This window comes from Falco punctatus, assembly GCF_963210335.1.
Source record: "Falco punctatus genome assembly, chromosome: 7".
Lineage (NCBI taxonomy): Eukaryota > Metazoa > Chordata > Aves > Falconiformes > Falconidae > Falco > Falco punctatus.
Window position 1 is genome coordinate 9,017,637 of NC_137587.1, and position 15,149 is coordinate 9,032,785.

The window sequence follows — 15,149 nt, forward strand, 5'->3', positions numbered from 1 at the left end:
TTCACTGTACTGCAGAACAAACACTCAAAAGTGGAAATCTACACCCTTTGCTTGGCTCCAAATAACCAGCTCACTGATTTAAGCTTCAAGCACAATGCCAAGTAGTGTCAGGTATCAGGTTTCAAATGTACCTACTACTTCATAAGAAGCAAAAAATGATCGCTAGAAATTGTCTTAACGTTGGCAAACCGGCTTTTGCTGTTTTTTATTGCTCAAGCAGGTGATCCAGAAAAAATTTCCAGCCCCTGCCTAGACTGTGCATCAGGCCATGATGGCACAGTAGCCCATAACACAGAAACAGAAGAGTATGCAGTTCTGCCCCAAACAGTCATCTCTTAGCTTTTCTGGCCAAAAGCAAAAAATCCTGCCCCAAGAGGCAGCAGTCATTTTAGTGGCCAGAGATGTCAGAGAACCAAAAGCATGTTGTGGGCCCATGTAATCTACATTTCTAGTGACAGGAGTAGATGCTATGGTGTACGGTAGTCAGATGTCTTGAGTATGGTTTCTTTTATAGAACATTATCTGAAAAGCAGCGAGATTTTTCTTGGAGCCCATGAATCCGTCACAGTAATGACTCCATCAATTATATTAGCAAAATCTAAAACTCGTTTCCATGAGAATGTAGCATCAAAAGAGAGTGTGAAGCCTCCTGAACTTTAAGAAGCCTCAGCTATCATCCACTTCTTATCAGTCACTGAGAGTGGTATCCAAACAGAGAAAAAGAAAGAAGTTTTGTAACTGATTACAAATAAGCAGCAGTGACTGTCAACCTTCCCAGAGAAGATAGAAGGGCATTAAAAAGGCCGGTGAACTCCAGCTGTGTTCAGATACTGATGGGGGTCCTTGCCCATATAGTCATGTCATATATGGGTCAAATAAAGGAGTGGAAAGGAATTGGATTTTGTGCTCAAGGGCTAGAGACTTTGAGGACATAATTCTGGTTTGCTGAATATTTTCAGATCTCTCCATAGTCAGATAGCTCTAATACCATTGTTTTTCATACAGTGCCTTATGCCATAAAGAGTATTTACCTATTTTCAAAGTATGTTTCCTATCAAACTCCTGATAAGTTTAAGGCAGATAAAGTTCAGAGCATGCGCTATTCGAAAATGCTGCTTTTTCATTGTGACAGTAACGGCTTGCACTGAACTGCCTTAGCAAACCAAACAAGAGGCTAGGACAAAGACAGGGAGTCTAAATCCCTTCCTTCCTCACCTCAGAAAGTCCAGACCTAGAGAGTTCCTGAAGAGAGGCAGCAAGCATGAGATTTGTTTCCGACAGCAGAAACTTGAGAGCCAGAGCCACAACTGTTCAACCACAGCACCTCAAGGCCATCTGAGCAGGAGCTTTGTTTTCATTCTCCTTCCAAAGTACTGCCACATTTGCTCCAGCATCACAGGAAAGGAGACCATTAGCTCACCAGCACCAGTTTGAAATTTACACAGACCAGGGCAACCACTGTGTCATGGTTTAACCCTGGCCAGCAACCAAGTACCACACAGCTACTCACTCACTCCACTCCCCTCCCCTGCTGGGATGGGGAGGAGAAACAGAAAAGGTTAAAATCCATGGGTTCAGGTAAGAACAGCTTAACAATTGAAATAAAGTATACAATTACTGTTGTTGTTGTTGTTAATGAAGAGGAGAGGGAGAGAGAGGAATGAAACCCAAGGGCGGGGGACACGCACACCAAAAAACAGGTGACGCACGATGCAATTGCTCACCACCCACTGACCAATGCCCAGCCAGTCCCTGAGCAGCAATCGGCAGCCTCTGCCCTAGCCAACTCCTCCCACTTTATATACTGAGCCTGCCTGACATTCTATGGTATGGAACATCCCTTTGGCTAGTTCAGGTCAGCTGTCCTGGCTCTGCTCCCTCCCAGCTTCTTGTGCCCTCCTCACTGGCAGAGCATGGGAAACTGAAAAGTCCTTGATTTAGGGTAAGCACTACTTAGCAACAACTAAAACATCAGTATGTTATCAACATTCTCATACTAAATCCAAAACACAGCAGCGTACCAGCTACTAAGAAGAAAATTAACTCTATCCCAGCTGAAATCAGGGCACACTGCTGTCCTTTGGGAATCTACTTAATGGTCAAAACATCCACTGTATATCCTCTATGCACCAGATGCCAATGCTACAAGTGTTTGGCTGCTGCAAGGGAGAAAAGACAAGTTCTCTGTCCCCCAGCAAGAGCAGGAGCAGATGCTATGGTCAAAAAAGGTATCTAGAGGCTTACAGATCAATCAGATCACCTTTAGAACAACTCCATCACATTCAGAGCTGGGACATCCTTTATCAGAGGGAATAAAATCCATTCCTACCTTGCTCTGGTAATAAAGTTCTGAAAACCTTCAGGATTCACTCCTTCCTCCTCCTCTTCCTGTTTCTTTTTTGATCGCTTCTGAACCATCTGCTCTGTTTCCTGTTAATAAGCGGTATCAGTAAGTGTCTCTATGTAGTCACTTTATGTTCCACAGCATAGCTACAACTCAGAGAAGACAAAAAAGCAATTTCATGGGATCTAAGAAAAAAACCCATCAAGTCCAGAGAGCCATATTATAAGCATTTCACTATGTGCAACAGAATGGATAAATATAGACAGCCCCAGAGACAGCATGCTAAGCATACACTAAACTCGTTCCTCCACCTGACATAACTTATTAGAACTGATTTGCTGAGAAGAGGTCAAGTCTTCACAAATACATGCTGCTCCTTCCAATATACTCTTTGCTGGGAAATAAGGAAGTATGGAGGGGAAAAAATAGAATCATTCTTTACAGATATTAGATCCTCTTTCTACTTTTGCTGTTTCTGTCACAAATACAGAGCTCTTCAAAATAGCTTTTATTTGAGCGTCTTTCCCAAAAGGAGATATTCAGGAAGAAAGGAAAACAAAAATATAAAATTACATTAAAAGAAACTCAATCAAGGAGGTATGCTGAGGGTATCCACATTTCCTACTGTAAACTAGGAGTTCTCATTTGAGTTAATTTCTCTTGTCACGCAGCAAATTGCCAAAGGCTTATCTACATACCAGAAATACACTGCTTTAGCAAAAGCAAAGAAAGTAAAACAGTATTGTGGCAAATATGGATTTACACACTAAAACATACTGGAATAAAGCATGCTAAGCCTTTGTGTGTGAGAATGGGAGCAAGCTCTCAGATAAGTGATCTTTCTATTTTACACAATAGAACTTGTTGACACTAGAAGTTGTATTGATACAAACATTTTTGTTAATTAAAAAAAACCCTACAGGCCTGTCTGAAATACCTATACCAGCATACAAACTTTATCTGACCAGACTTGACCTCCCCTTCATTGTTTCCTACTGGTAGTTTGAGCATTCCCAGGATGAAAGGGTCAGATAGACCTTTTGAAAGATAATTCAAGAGGGGGAAGAAAAAGCCACTGTGGGACATGTCTCTACCCTTCACTACTCATGTAAAAGTCAGGACAATGTGATCTGTTTTACTCAGTTTGCTGGAGGTATTATTTTTTCTTCTGTGTCACTACGGAAGATACATAACTGCTAGTAGGAGTCCCCTACTAAATCTGAAGTTACAAGTCAGTTAAAGAAGTCTGTATGTTGGACCCTGACATCAAAAAACCTCATAGCCTAAGAGTCTCTCAATGGCTTAAAATGTGTACGTCCTAAAACCTCAAGTGATCTGTTCTCACTTGTTTTAACTGAGAAAATATGTTTATGCACTGATTTATTACCAGTTACACAGCTTTAGTTTGTGAATTTACTCAAGAGTTAGCAGAAAATCCTGATGCTTGAATACAATTTGAGTGGAAATTAGATCCAAAGCAGCTGCGTTCTTCACTCACCACAGAACCACCCAAGTGTTTTGTGGTTACTCCTAACAGAGTAATTCCGTGAGCATTAGGCATACAAGGCACTCCCTGGAACAGATTTGGTTCAATACCAACCTTGCTTTGACAGATCAAGTTACTAGATGTCAGTTCTGACAAGGTAATGTAAGTGAACATCCTCTGCTAATGTAGGAGCTTGGAGGCCTGTGGGCACAGCAGCCTCTGAAAGCAAAATTTAAACTACCCTTGTTCTAACACTAAAGAAATGCTAGAGGGCAAAGAAAAGGGGAAGCTGCTCTTGCAAAACAAGGATTAGCATGAAACCACTATGCTAAATACATCTTTTACATCTAAAGAGGTGAAAATTATTTAAATTAGGACCTACTTCTCCTTATCACTGCACATGCAGAGTCCCATACTACAGACAGGTAGCAGTCCCTCCATATACCAAACAAAGGTAAAATACATATTTCATACTGTTCTGTATTAAAAATTTAATCTCTAAAAGAAGCATCACAAAAATAGGGAGAAATGGGAAGAGGCATTACAAAGCACTAAAATCAAAGACAAACCAAAGAAAAAGCAAGGTGCCAGTTAAATTCCACTTCAAATCAACATTTCTTTTTACTTTTGTGTACATGATTACCGGACTGCATATATGATGTAGTAAAACCGTTGTCATTCTCACAATTTGAACAGACAAACTACCATTACTGGATGCGCAACTGTGAACAGACCACATAAATTACAGAACAGAGCCTTAAAAACACTCTGCTTGACAGCAGCCAGCAGGAGATACTTTAGAAGATGACAACAGAAACCAGAAGAGCTACCAAAAGAAGAATCAAGAAAGAATTAATCACCTTGTTATAACAGATTATGAACTCGCCCAGCTGGTGAGCCAGGATACGACGACGATCATTTAGTCCTAAACGACGGCTGGGGAGCAGCATCCTCAAGGACTGCTGGAGATTGCTGGCAGCTCGTTTCAGAAAGCGCACCACAAGTTCCTGCAAGCAAGACAGATGGAGTTAACATCGGACCAGCTTCAAGATGCGGGTAGAAGAGAACAGAGCAGAGGTACTACAGCAGCTAATGACTGGCAAGAACTAAACACACTGTCCTGCAATGTATATTTTTAATATAGCCCTACAAATCCAAGGTGGGGGGAGAAGACTGACAGCGTATCTTGCCTGAGGTGGGTCAGAATTGGGAACACTTGTGGAGTGTTTGTCTGAAAAGCATGGCAGATGAACAAACAAAACCACCAAGCAGCAAAAAGCAGCAACACAAAATAACCTGTGAAGTCCAATACCTTAGCAGAACAATTTCAAAAAATTTAACCTCCAATGTGTTAAAGAAAGCCTGTGGTGAAGTCTACTGACATAAAACCCTCTCAGCTCTATCACAGGGAAGGGGATCTTGGTCAGATATCTCCACTACAGAGATGAGCCCCATTTCATCACTTTTCATATATGTATACCAATTGCCACAGCCTCTCCACAGCAACAGATTACTGCATCTACAGCCATGTAATTCCAATCCCTCACCATGTCTGTTTGACCTCTGGTGGGGAAAACATATGGCAAGGCAAGATGCATCCTGTGGGTGTTTTGAACCCTTTCTGTCTCCCCTCTGGATTTGCTTTTGGTTAGGAGCTCTGCTAATGCATAAATGAGCAGTCTCACGGCCAAACTATTGGATTTCACAGCTCGCCTCTCACTGCCATTACTCCAGGCTGGTTTGATCTGTTATTTTAAACATTATTTTTCACAGTACAGCAGACAAAGTGACTCTCAAAAAGCCAGTTTTAATTTCCACTTGGAAAGAGAAGGGGTAACATTTTCCACTGAGTCGACTGATTATTCTTGACACACAATTTTATCTCTGAACTGCACTGGCTGCTTCCCTGCAACGTGCGTTCAGCAAGAATACGTTTGGATTTGCAGAAGGCTCAAGAGCCTACTGTATAAAGCTCTTTTTAGGAAGGTTTGTGAGGAGATCTGGGCTTGCTGCACTCTAAAATGTATATACATTAAATATAGGGCCTCAAAATACTGCCTAGAAAAAATAATCACATTTAAAAAACCAAACAAACAAACCAAAACACACAAAAAAATAAACAAAACCACACAACCACCTATGCTAGAAAGTAACTCTCTCTCCTCAGAAGCTTTTATTCCCCCCCACCCCCACCCCCACCCCCCCTCTATCTAGAATGCAAAGAAGATTCCTAAGCACAGACATCTGCAAAGAGTAAAACACTACATAGGAGAAAAGCAGGTACCTGTTTGAAAAAGCTTAACTAGGTACCTGTTTTATTTGAGTAGATGCATGCTTTCTTTAACACAGCCAAAACCAGATACTGCCAAGTAATCTTAAAGAATCTTAGAAAGAAGAATTCAAAAGTAGGTAAGCTCAGATCAGTAAAGGAGAACCAGAGAATCAGCAAAAGATCTGAGCAGCTTGGATGTCAACCACACTCTAGCCCTCAAGAGCTGCCTTCTTTATCGCTGCTCAGGTATCAGTCAGCAGCCTTTACCTTGTCTGTATATTAAGAAATACAGCACTGGCAGCTGGACAAAGATAGAAAACTATAATCTCAGTTGGACTTCAGTTCTTCCAAGGAAGGGAATTGGCCTCAAAACTCTCAAGGCAGATTTCAGCTCGGCTTCTCAGTCTGACCAACACAAAGTTTCTTACCATTTGCTCATCCTCTTTGGCAGCCCAGGCAGGATTCTGGATCTGGTCACCAGCCTCCTTCATCAGTCGCAACTGAACGTGCTGTAAATAGGCAGAGAAAGCCCTGCGAGCTTGCACTTTGCTGTGGACCAAAAGAATCAGTCAGATATCTTCAGAGTATTAATGGGAAGAGTTACAGCAGTCAGGCATAGCTTATGGACCCAAGTACAGTCAGCAAGGACCTCCTAGGTGCACAAATGTTGAAGCTCAAGGCAAGAAAGACCCCTTCACCCCACCAGTATTGTCAAGGAGACCTTCAGTTCACCAAGATGGGGTAGGTATTGCAGGAGATAAAAAAGGCAGCAGACTAAGTTCTAAAACAGTCACCAAAAATGGAATGTTCTCCTTCCCTTTTCACATCCTTAACCACTCTCCTCCAAAAGCCAGTAACATGAACATCAGCAAAACTGTGTATTTTTAAACCAAATTGAAGGCTCTCTTGGGCCTCTGTCTTCACAAGCATTTTGAACGCCACAACAACAGACCGTAAAATAAATAAAGGGCTCTGTACTGGTGCCAGAGCTACAACAAAGGCCCTGCAATTCCTATTGGAAATGAAAGAATTAAATCTGTGAAAGTGAGCCCTTCCCCTGCTGGCCCAAGGACACAAGCCAAATTTCATTGAGCAAGGCACCACTGGAGAATGAAAGAACATCAGAGAAGTCTGCTGTGCAGCTGGCTGAACATGTTGGGAAGCTGTGTGCATGAACTGAGGAGAGGATTGGGGTAGGACTGGGAGGGACACGTTGCTTTTCATTCCCTCACAATGGAAGTCACTTTAGCATATGCATCTGTTGTGAGAGAAATTGCTGAAGGTTTTGCCTAAATCTGTTCATTGTCATCTTGGCCTAAACCCTCTCCTCCTCCACTCTGCTCTACCAATCTCCACTCTTCCTCATAGTTTTTCCCACACTACAAGCTGTCCCTTGGATTGCCAAGCATGACTTCTCCTTTCCTTTTCATAAGAATGTAGAAGCAGATGGGCTTTAGTGTCAGTGACAGACTCCCCTTTCATCACAGAAAATGTCATCTTTTCTATAAAATTATCAAGTTTCATCTTTTATTATTCCTATCCTCAAAGTCACCCAGTTCTTCCCATATTTATTCCACTACTTTTCTCTCCTGTTAATGACTCAGAACTTTTTTCCAGCAGCAAATTTCATTAGCACATTTCTACATTTGACTTTATTATTAAGATCAGCTTCAGACTGATTCCTGAGGAACCTCACCATTTTTTCCTCTACTTGTTGTCTGATTTTTAGGAATATTCTCAGATACTTACACAGTCCTTATGACTCCAGGTACATGAGTCCCTGAAATTTCATTAAAAACTCAGTCCAGAAATATCTGTAAATTTCATGATCACTTTGTTAGGGTTACATAAAAATCATACAACATAGTAGCACTTACAGAGATCGATGCATCGATTTAATGTATTTTAATTTTTCAGTTCTTATCTAAAAGTATCCATGCATCTGCTTAATCATTAGCTTTTGATGCTTCTGGAAGACTATGCCAGGCCCAAAGGGGCTAAACAAATGATGAGTTCACAAAAGTCTCAAAACTAACATCCTCTGTGGATAGCTGTACTAGTACTGCCAGAACTAAAACATGATAAAAACACCCAGTTACAATTCCTGTCTTCCAGTGAACTACAGAACGCACAGCAGGTCTTGTAACACCTTCGAGCTCTATATACTGCTAGCCACCACACCGACCTATGTTCCACGTGTGTGGAACAACAGGAGAACATTCTAAACCCAGACTAAGAATTAATGCTCTATACATCAGGCCATCATATATCAGAAAAGGCTTTCCCCTGAAGGCTCTCTAGGGCTGCCAGGTTTGTTTTAGGTGGAGCTCAAACAACTCATGACCAGAGGTTCAAGATTTGCACTAGCAGGAATTAAGGAGCCCCTGTTATCAACATCAGCACAGTAATACAGTTCTTTGCCTGCACCTGATAATTCCGTGATTACAAAATGGGAAACTGGAGAAGGTCCTTGTGTAACACTGCCTCTCCTCTGGCGTGTGGAATATTGAAACCTGAGGCCCTAAATGCAGGAACTAGTAATTTCCTTTTCATTTTACTTCCCTAGGAATGGCACAGTTGGGGGAGCATGTTTCATTCAACTGTGACTTCTTCATGAGTAACACCCAGTGTGTGGAAGGCAGAGAGACTGCCTCATCAGGCCGACTAAAGGAGAGAGTAAAGTCCTACCACTTGAAAAAACAACTGACTACAACAAACCTGGTTTCTTTTGGATGAAAATTTCATTACCCCAGCTCCTCTGCCTGTTGATCCCACAAGCAAAGCTTTCATCAATGACAGATCAGACGGGGCCAAGCCCAGCACAATCCTGGAACAGGAGGTCACCACACTTCTGTGGGGAATCCCAACAGGACTGGGTACTCAGCAAGATTCTGCCAGAACATCAGACAAAGCTCATGTTCTTGGCAGGAGTCGGTTCTATATATAGGTAGATGACAGCATTGCTATGTTCATCCTCAAAACAGGTTCCAGAATCTTCCCTGTCACGACAGTAAGCGTCCTTGCCACAAGAATACCAGAACAATCCCCAAATCCATTTAATAATTCATAAATCCTCTCAGAAACTAATCTAAGACAGCAACAACAAGCAAAATTATTTTCTCTACCTTTGGACGTTTTTCCACAGAAAACATAACGTTGCTTCTTATCTAGATGTAAAATCCTCCTACACAGATATATATGATAACTCTTGTTGCCCTTCCTGTCCCTCTGCAGACAGACAGTTTTACTACACACATTTCACGCAAAGACCATGCTTCTAGACATCTAGTAGGACCCTGGTTGCTGTTATTCTATAGAATCTCCAGCACCTCTCTTTCTCAAGCGACAGAGCCATGCAGGAGAACGTGCCCTGCTTCACACAGTCATACTCAACAGCAGGCAATGAGACGTTTCAGTAATTTGTCTCTGTCAAATGACCTCCTGCCTTGTTCTCAGGAGGTGATGACCTTGAGCAGAGATTTTATCAGAGATAAAAATTCTATCACCAAAAATGAGAAAACTAATTTTATGGAGAGGCGACACTGAGGTATTCCTACCCAACCGTTCTTGGATAGTTTAACATATGTTTATACCCACTTTTTTGGAAGTGCAAAGAATGAAAAGCCAAATTTTAGAATTCAATAGCAGGCATCCTGCATTAAGACAGAGGCATTTCAGAAGCCTGAGCTGACCAAAGAACAGCTTACATCACCAGACTAAAGAACAGCAATGGAAACTATGGGTTATGCTTTATACTAATCAAACAGGTCAGGTATTTAGGTAAACTGTCAGTCTTTGCAACTATCTCCCTTCTGTGCCAACTTCTTGCTGTGGCAGCCCAGAGCTAAAACCAAAATCCAGGCCCCTTTCTCTAGGGTCCTCTTACCTCCTCACATTCATCATGTGGCACATTTTAACTGATACTAGTTGTTAGTCAAAACTCAATGCAACATGCAAAATTCTCTCACCTCAGGTTTCCATGCTTTTGAAGAATTTGCAGCAAGTTAAACTGAGATTCTGAGTCTTTTTTTTGAAGCAACGGCTCTCCTCCATCTTCAGTTTTCTTGTCAAGTTTTTTTGGCAACCTCTCCTTACAAGTAGTTTTCACCAAGTCAGAGAGCTTTGCCTTGCTTTTCACCTGGGTGTCCGAAAGAGAGCCCACAGTTCTATCCAGCTCTTCATCTGCATCTGCATCTACTGCCTCTTCCTCCTCACCTTCTGTGTCTGATTTGAGGGACAGTTTTGTTGTTTCTGATGTCCCTGTAGCAGAGGAGAAATTACTTACGCTGGTTAAGAAGAAAAAAAAGTGGGGAAGACTGCTCCGCTACTTATGCCCTTTGGTTTACTGCTAGGACAGAACACTACCATTTTAGAACATCATCTTCAGTATCACTACATTTTATTATTTTCTGTCTTTCTGCTTGTGTATCAGGCAGTTGAGAAGCCCATTCTCCCAGTATCAGAGAAAACAGACCAAGATTCTTGTCTTAACTTTACAAAACGGTGTGGGGAAGACACAGGACAACACCACAAAGGCATTTTCCTGACTCTTTATATATTTACACACACACATAGAGACTCATACTTAACATATATACATGAAAAAACAAAAAAGGAGTATCAGAAAAAACACAACTATAAAATATAAATGTGCCAATAAACATCACTTATCTTCACACAGCACTAAAAATCACTTCATGACATACAATCTCTCCCATTGCAGTCAGTATCACATAGCTACTAGAAAGAATTTAGATAACGGCTTTGGGAACAGCCACTTGTGAGGACCATTCACCTCTGTACACCTCTTTAAGTTCTTCCCACATCAGTTTGGATAAGGATTTCTCTCTTTCCAACAGCTTAGAGTCACTGCTATGAAGAACCACCAGCCTGGAAGGTCTCAAGTTTTCATCTTTCTCTGAAAAGCTGGAGGACTAGAGAAGCACACATGATGTTGAATTCTTGTGCCCAAAAATGCAACTGCAAGCTTGCCTTCAAGAAAATATTGACTATCTTTAGTCATATACATGGGGATGTGGAATGGTGGGAATGAAATCCTAGGCTAAGAAGACAGGAAACTCAGAAGAGTAATGAAGTGAAAACTATTAACACTTGAAATGAAAACTATTAACTTCAACCTGCGAATCCCTTAAGGGACTACAAAGGCCAGAACAACCCCATTCACACACATTTCAAATGAGAAGAAGTTGCTTGCTTGCTCTTGACTAGCTGCTCATCTAAGACTCTAGCCATGCATACCTGATGATCTTGCCCGTGATGCTCTAGTCTTGCCATGACATCGCCGGCGCTTCCGTAACTCTAGCGAAACAAGCTTTCTCTCATAAAAGAGAGCATGAGAGTCTACAGCTTCCAGCCTCATATCCAGCCTTCCATTAAGACTTGCTCTGGGAAGCATAATACAGAGACATCCTCAATCTCCCTCTCTCCTTCTCTCCCTGATGATAACAAGAGACTTGGTAGATTAAACTTCTTCAAAGAAAGTTTCCCTGACACAGGGAAAAAATATTTATTATCAGTCTAACTTTGTTCTGTTTAAAGCCTGCAAATGTTTGAAGGGAGTCTTTACAAGACATCGTCTCCTAAAGCCCCAAAATGCACTTATCTAATATGTCATGCTTTCATGACTGAGCAGCATCTCTCCATTGTGTAGCAGCTCAAAAGCACAATTAACAGGGAAAACGGAATTGCAAGAGTACAAAACAACGGAGAGGAGCGGAAAGAGTGTACATGGACCTGAGTCCAGTCTTCTGAACCTTGTATGTAGACAGCTTGTTCTTCACTGTTTTGTCAAAGATAAGAACATTAACATAATCTGAGTGGAAAATTACAATCTTTCTACAAGTTCTGCCTAAACCAAGGGAGAAGGAACCCTGCCAGACTCCTTAAGAGAGACAAATCTGGGTGGTAGGAATGCCAAAGTAGGAAGCCTAAGAACAATTTTAAGGTCTACTCCTTAAAAATTAAGCTCTCCATGTGCTGGGATACTCTTTGCTCACCCTATTTACTTTTCTAAAATTATTTTGACAGATTTCAGGTAGCAAAGGTGTTAGCCCAGGACTTGGAATATGAAGCTGTGGAAATCTAAATTCAAAATAAATCCTACAAAGTATAAGTTATTTAATTAAGAAGCCATTTACCGGGATCTCCCAGTGACAAAGTCTCTTTTCATCTTGCTCCTGCAAAGAGAAAAACAGCAAAAATTACCTTCCATTCTGGGTCATCGACTGGATTAAAAAGCCTCCAAAGTCTTTCATGTGTACAATGAAAAGGCTTTTCATTGTACAGATGAAATTTACAGAATTCCTTGTGAGCTCTAACTTAAAGGAGAAAAAAAGGCTCCAAAAGAGGAAGTCTGAGCAGCTGTTCTATAACTGATGCTTGCATTTGTCTGGTGTAAATTGTAGGTGTCGTCATTTGGACCTACCCTCCAGACATATCCCAAAAGTGCACAGAAAAAAAAAAATGTACAGTGCTGATGCAGGAAGACTTTCTGTAAATACCGTCTCCTCATTCAGCAACCTTACCCTTACTCGACGGTTACTTAATTGTAGATCTCAAATTTGGATAAGAAAAATCAAGAAGGAAGGGTGTTAAATATACAGTGAAAGATACTGGATACAACTCTCAATGGAAGTTCAGCTAGTGGCATGAATCGTAATTTCCAACCAAGCACAACCCAGAGAAGGAGGCATCTAATCATACTTGCACAAACAGGAATACTAAACCTTTGACAAATACAGATACTAAATCTTTGGAATAGATTTTAGTGCCTACTTTGCACGAGGACAAGCTCTAATGTGACTTTAGCTTTGAAACAAAAGGTAAGCAAGGACCACCTATAGTCTCTTCACAGAAGAGCCCAGGTGCTTGAAGGTTTTTCATATCTATAGTCATTTTTTTACTCCAGTGACTCCCATGCCCTTTGTGTATTGTCTGTTTTGCCCTTTGATTCAGAAGCTCAACATGTAAAAAATGTGAGAAACCTCCACAGCCACTGGCACACTAGAGAAGATACAAACAAATATTATCACCCCTGTAAATCACAGGCTGGTGTTTACAATACCGGTTAAAGGAGGAATCAATCCTTTTCATTCTGTTTGTGCCCTTTGCCTCCCTCCCAAACGGAAAAGCTTTCTACCTGTCCTGAAACAGACGTGTAGCCAGCATGTAGTTCATTGATGTCTTGTGCTCTAAAAAGGATCTAGAAAAACAAAATACAGGATGTGCCAAGATAAAGCTCAACACAATGAAAGGCAGCATAATACAGAAATAAATGACCTATAAAAAGCATCCCAGAAGTAGTTTGACACAATATGCTGTACCATAACAGAAAAGAGGAAAAGAGAGCTATCACTTCTCAGCTGAAGTTCCTGGTGAGGCAAGAGACAGAGAAACAGTGCAGACTGGAAAAAAATTAGAAAAGTGTAATACAGTATCACTCACAGGATGAGTCCTATATTATGCTTATGGCCTAATGACAGAGTACACAGTATATACAGCTCTGGGATGTAAAAGCAGGTAGCAGGAATAGATTACATGAAGTGAAGAAATTTTTGTTCTGACAGAAAAGCAACATCAGAAACAATGCTTGACAGCTTTTCATGCAGTGCAGTTAGGTGAAGCAGCAGCAGTTAAAAACAAGGATGCTTTTTTTTTTTTTTCTGATCCCTTAACACTAAAATACCTCTACCAAATCCCTCAATATATGTCCATCTGATTGTTAAGCTGGTTGATCTACATATACCTAACACAGAATATCCCTCAACACAGAGCAATCAGTGCAACACTGAGCCATCCAATTGGGTTCATATTCTTACCCATAAAGGTCCCATGTTAATGGGGTAGGGAATATCCGGATGAAGCCTCCCCTCCGTTCATTCTCCTCTCTCACTCGACGAAGAACTTTTATCTTGGAATAAAAACAGGAAAAAGAAAACAGCCAGTAAAATAGATACAATAAAAAACTAACCTTAGAAAAATCCCTGTTTCGGAGGACAAGACTATTACTGCAGTCCTGGGAACAGACTGGGCACATATGATATTCTTAAGAAATTTTATCTTGCATTTAAATTCTAAAGGAGTTATTCCACTGCTTGGAGCACATATGTATGCCTGGCACGACTGAGGGCAAGGTCAGTACCAGCAGTAAAACTCAGCAGTTCCGTTTCAGAAATTATACTACTTCTGCCATGTTATTCATATACATCCACTTGCTCTTTCCTGAGCAAATAGCCCCACATATTGCGTGAAAGCCAAGGTAAATAAAAAAATATTTAACAGTCTACTTACCTCCTCCATGGAGAGACCTAGCACAGAGCTGCCTTGCCTTCCTGTTGCTTTTTCCCTGCCTGAGGGCACTGGGTTTTTAATTTCAGCATCACTGGCAGACAGAGGACGAGTACGCTGTTGAGACAGTGTGAATCCAGATTTTCCCCTTTTCCTCTCTCAACTTACTTTAAGAAAAAAAACAACATTCAAATTCCAGGACCCCATTCCCAGCAGAATTTACACTCCAGAGTACTACAGCCAGAATTCACAATTCCACACTCCAGCTGTTGAAAACTCCACACCCCAGCAGGCATTAAGTGTGAGTACTTACATTCCCAGTTTTTAGCACAGCAGGACTCAGAATTCAGGCATCAGTGCCAGTATTTACACCCCTGGCCCCTTCCGGAAGAAAACCAGATGCACCATTTCCACGATTTCATACATGAAAATCCTCACCCAAGAGGCGCACTTAGAGCCAGCATTCACACTCACAGGCCCCACATACACTTGGATTCACACCCTAATGGTACCAGAACCTTGATTCTCTGTTCCAGTTCTGTTGCTGCACTAGAAAAACAGAACTGTTAATTCACTGGTAAGAAAGTTGCAGGGAAAAAGTGAAAAATTCAGTTCACCACCTGTTAATTCTTTTGTTGCTATACTGCTAGATCTCAGCTTGCTACTTAGTGCACTTAATGAACAGATCTCATATATGTACATAGGTATCTCATGCAAATTTGTATGCATATGCAAATTTA

General features: G+C 41.2%; 1 protein-coding gene across 9 annotated transcripts in view; it reads right to left on the reverse strand.

Moving 5' to 3' along the window:
• The window catches only part of TTLL5 (tubulin tyrosine ligase like 5), a 133,482-nt gene that overhangs the window by 73,341 nt on the left and 44,992 nt on the right, over nt 1–15,149 (reverse strand). For all 9 annotated transcript variants that reach the window (XM_080395804.1, XM_080395806.1, XM_080395803.1 and 6 more), the window contains 9 exons: nt 14,413–14,526; nt 13,941–14,032; nt 13,262–13,324; nt 12,261–12,299; nt 11,362–11,507; nt 10,071–10,362; nt 6,531–6,651; nt 4,691–4,837; nt 2,330–2,430 (listed from right to left, as the gene is read on the reverse strand). In XM_080395804.1, coding sequence (XP_080251930.1) covers nt 2,330–2,430; nt 4,691–4,837; nt 6,531–6,651; nt 10,071–10,362; nt 11,362–11,507; nt 12,261–12,299; nt 13,262–13,324; nt 13,941–14,032; nt 14,413–14,526 — 1,115 coding nt within the window. The remainder of the gene's footprint in view (nt 1–2,329; nt 2,431–4,690; nt 4,838–6,530; nt 6,652–10,070; nt 10,363–11,361; nt 11,508–12,260; nt 12,300–13,261; nt 13,325–13,940; nt 14,033–14,412; nt 14,527–15,149) is intronic.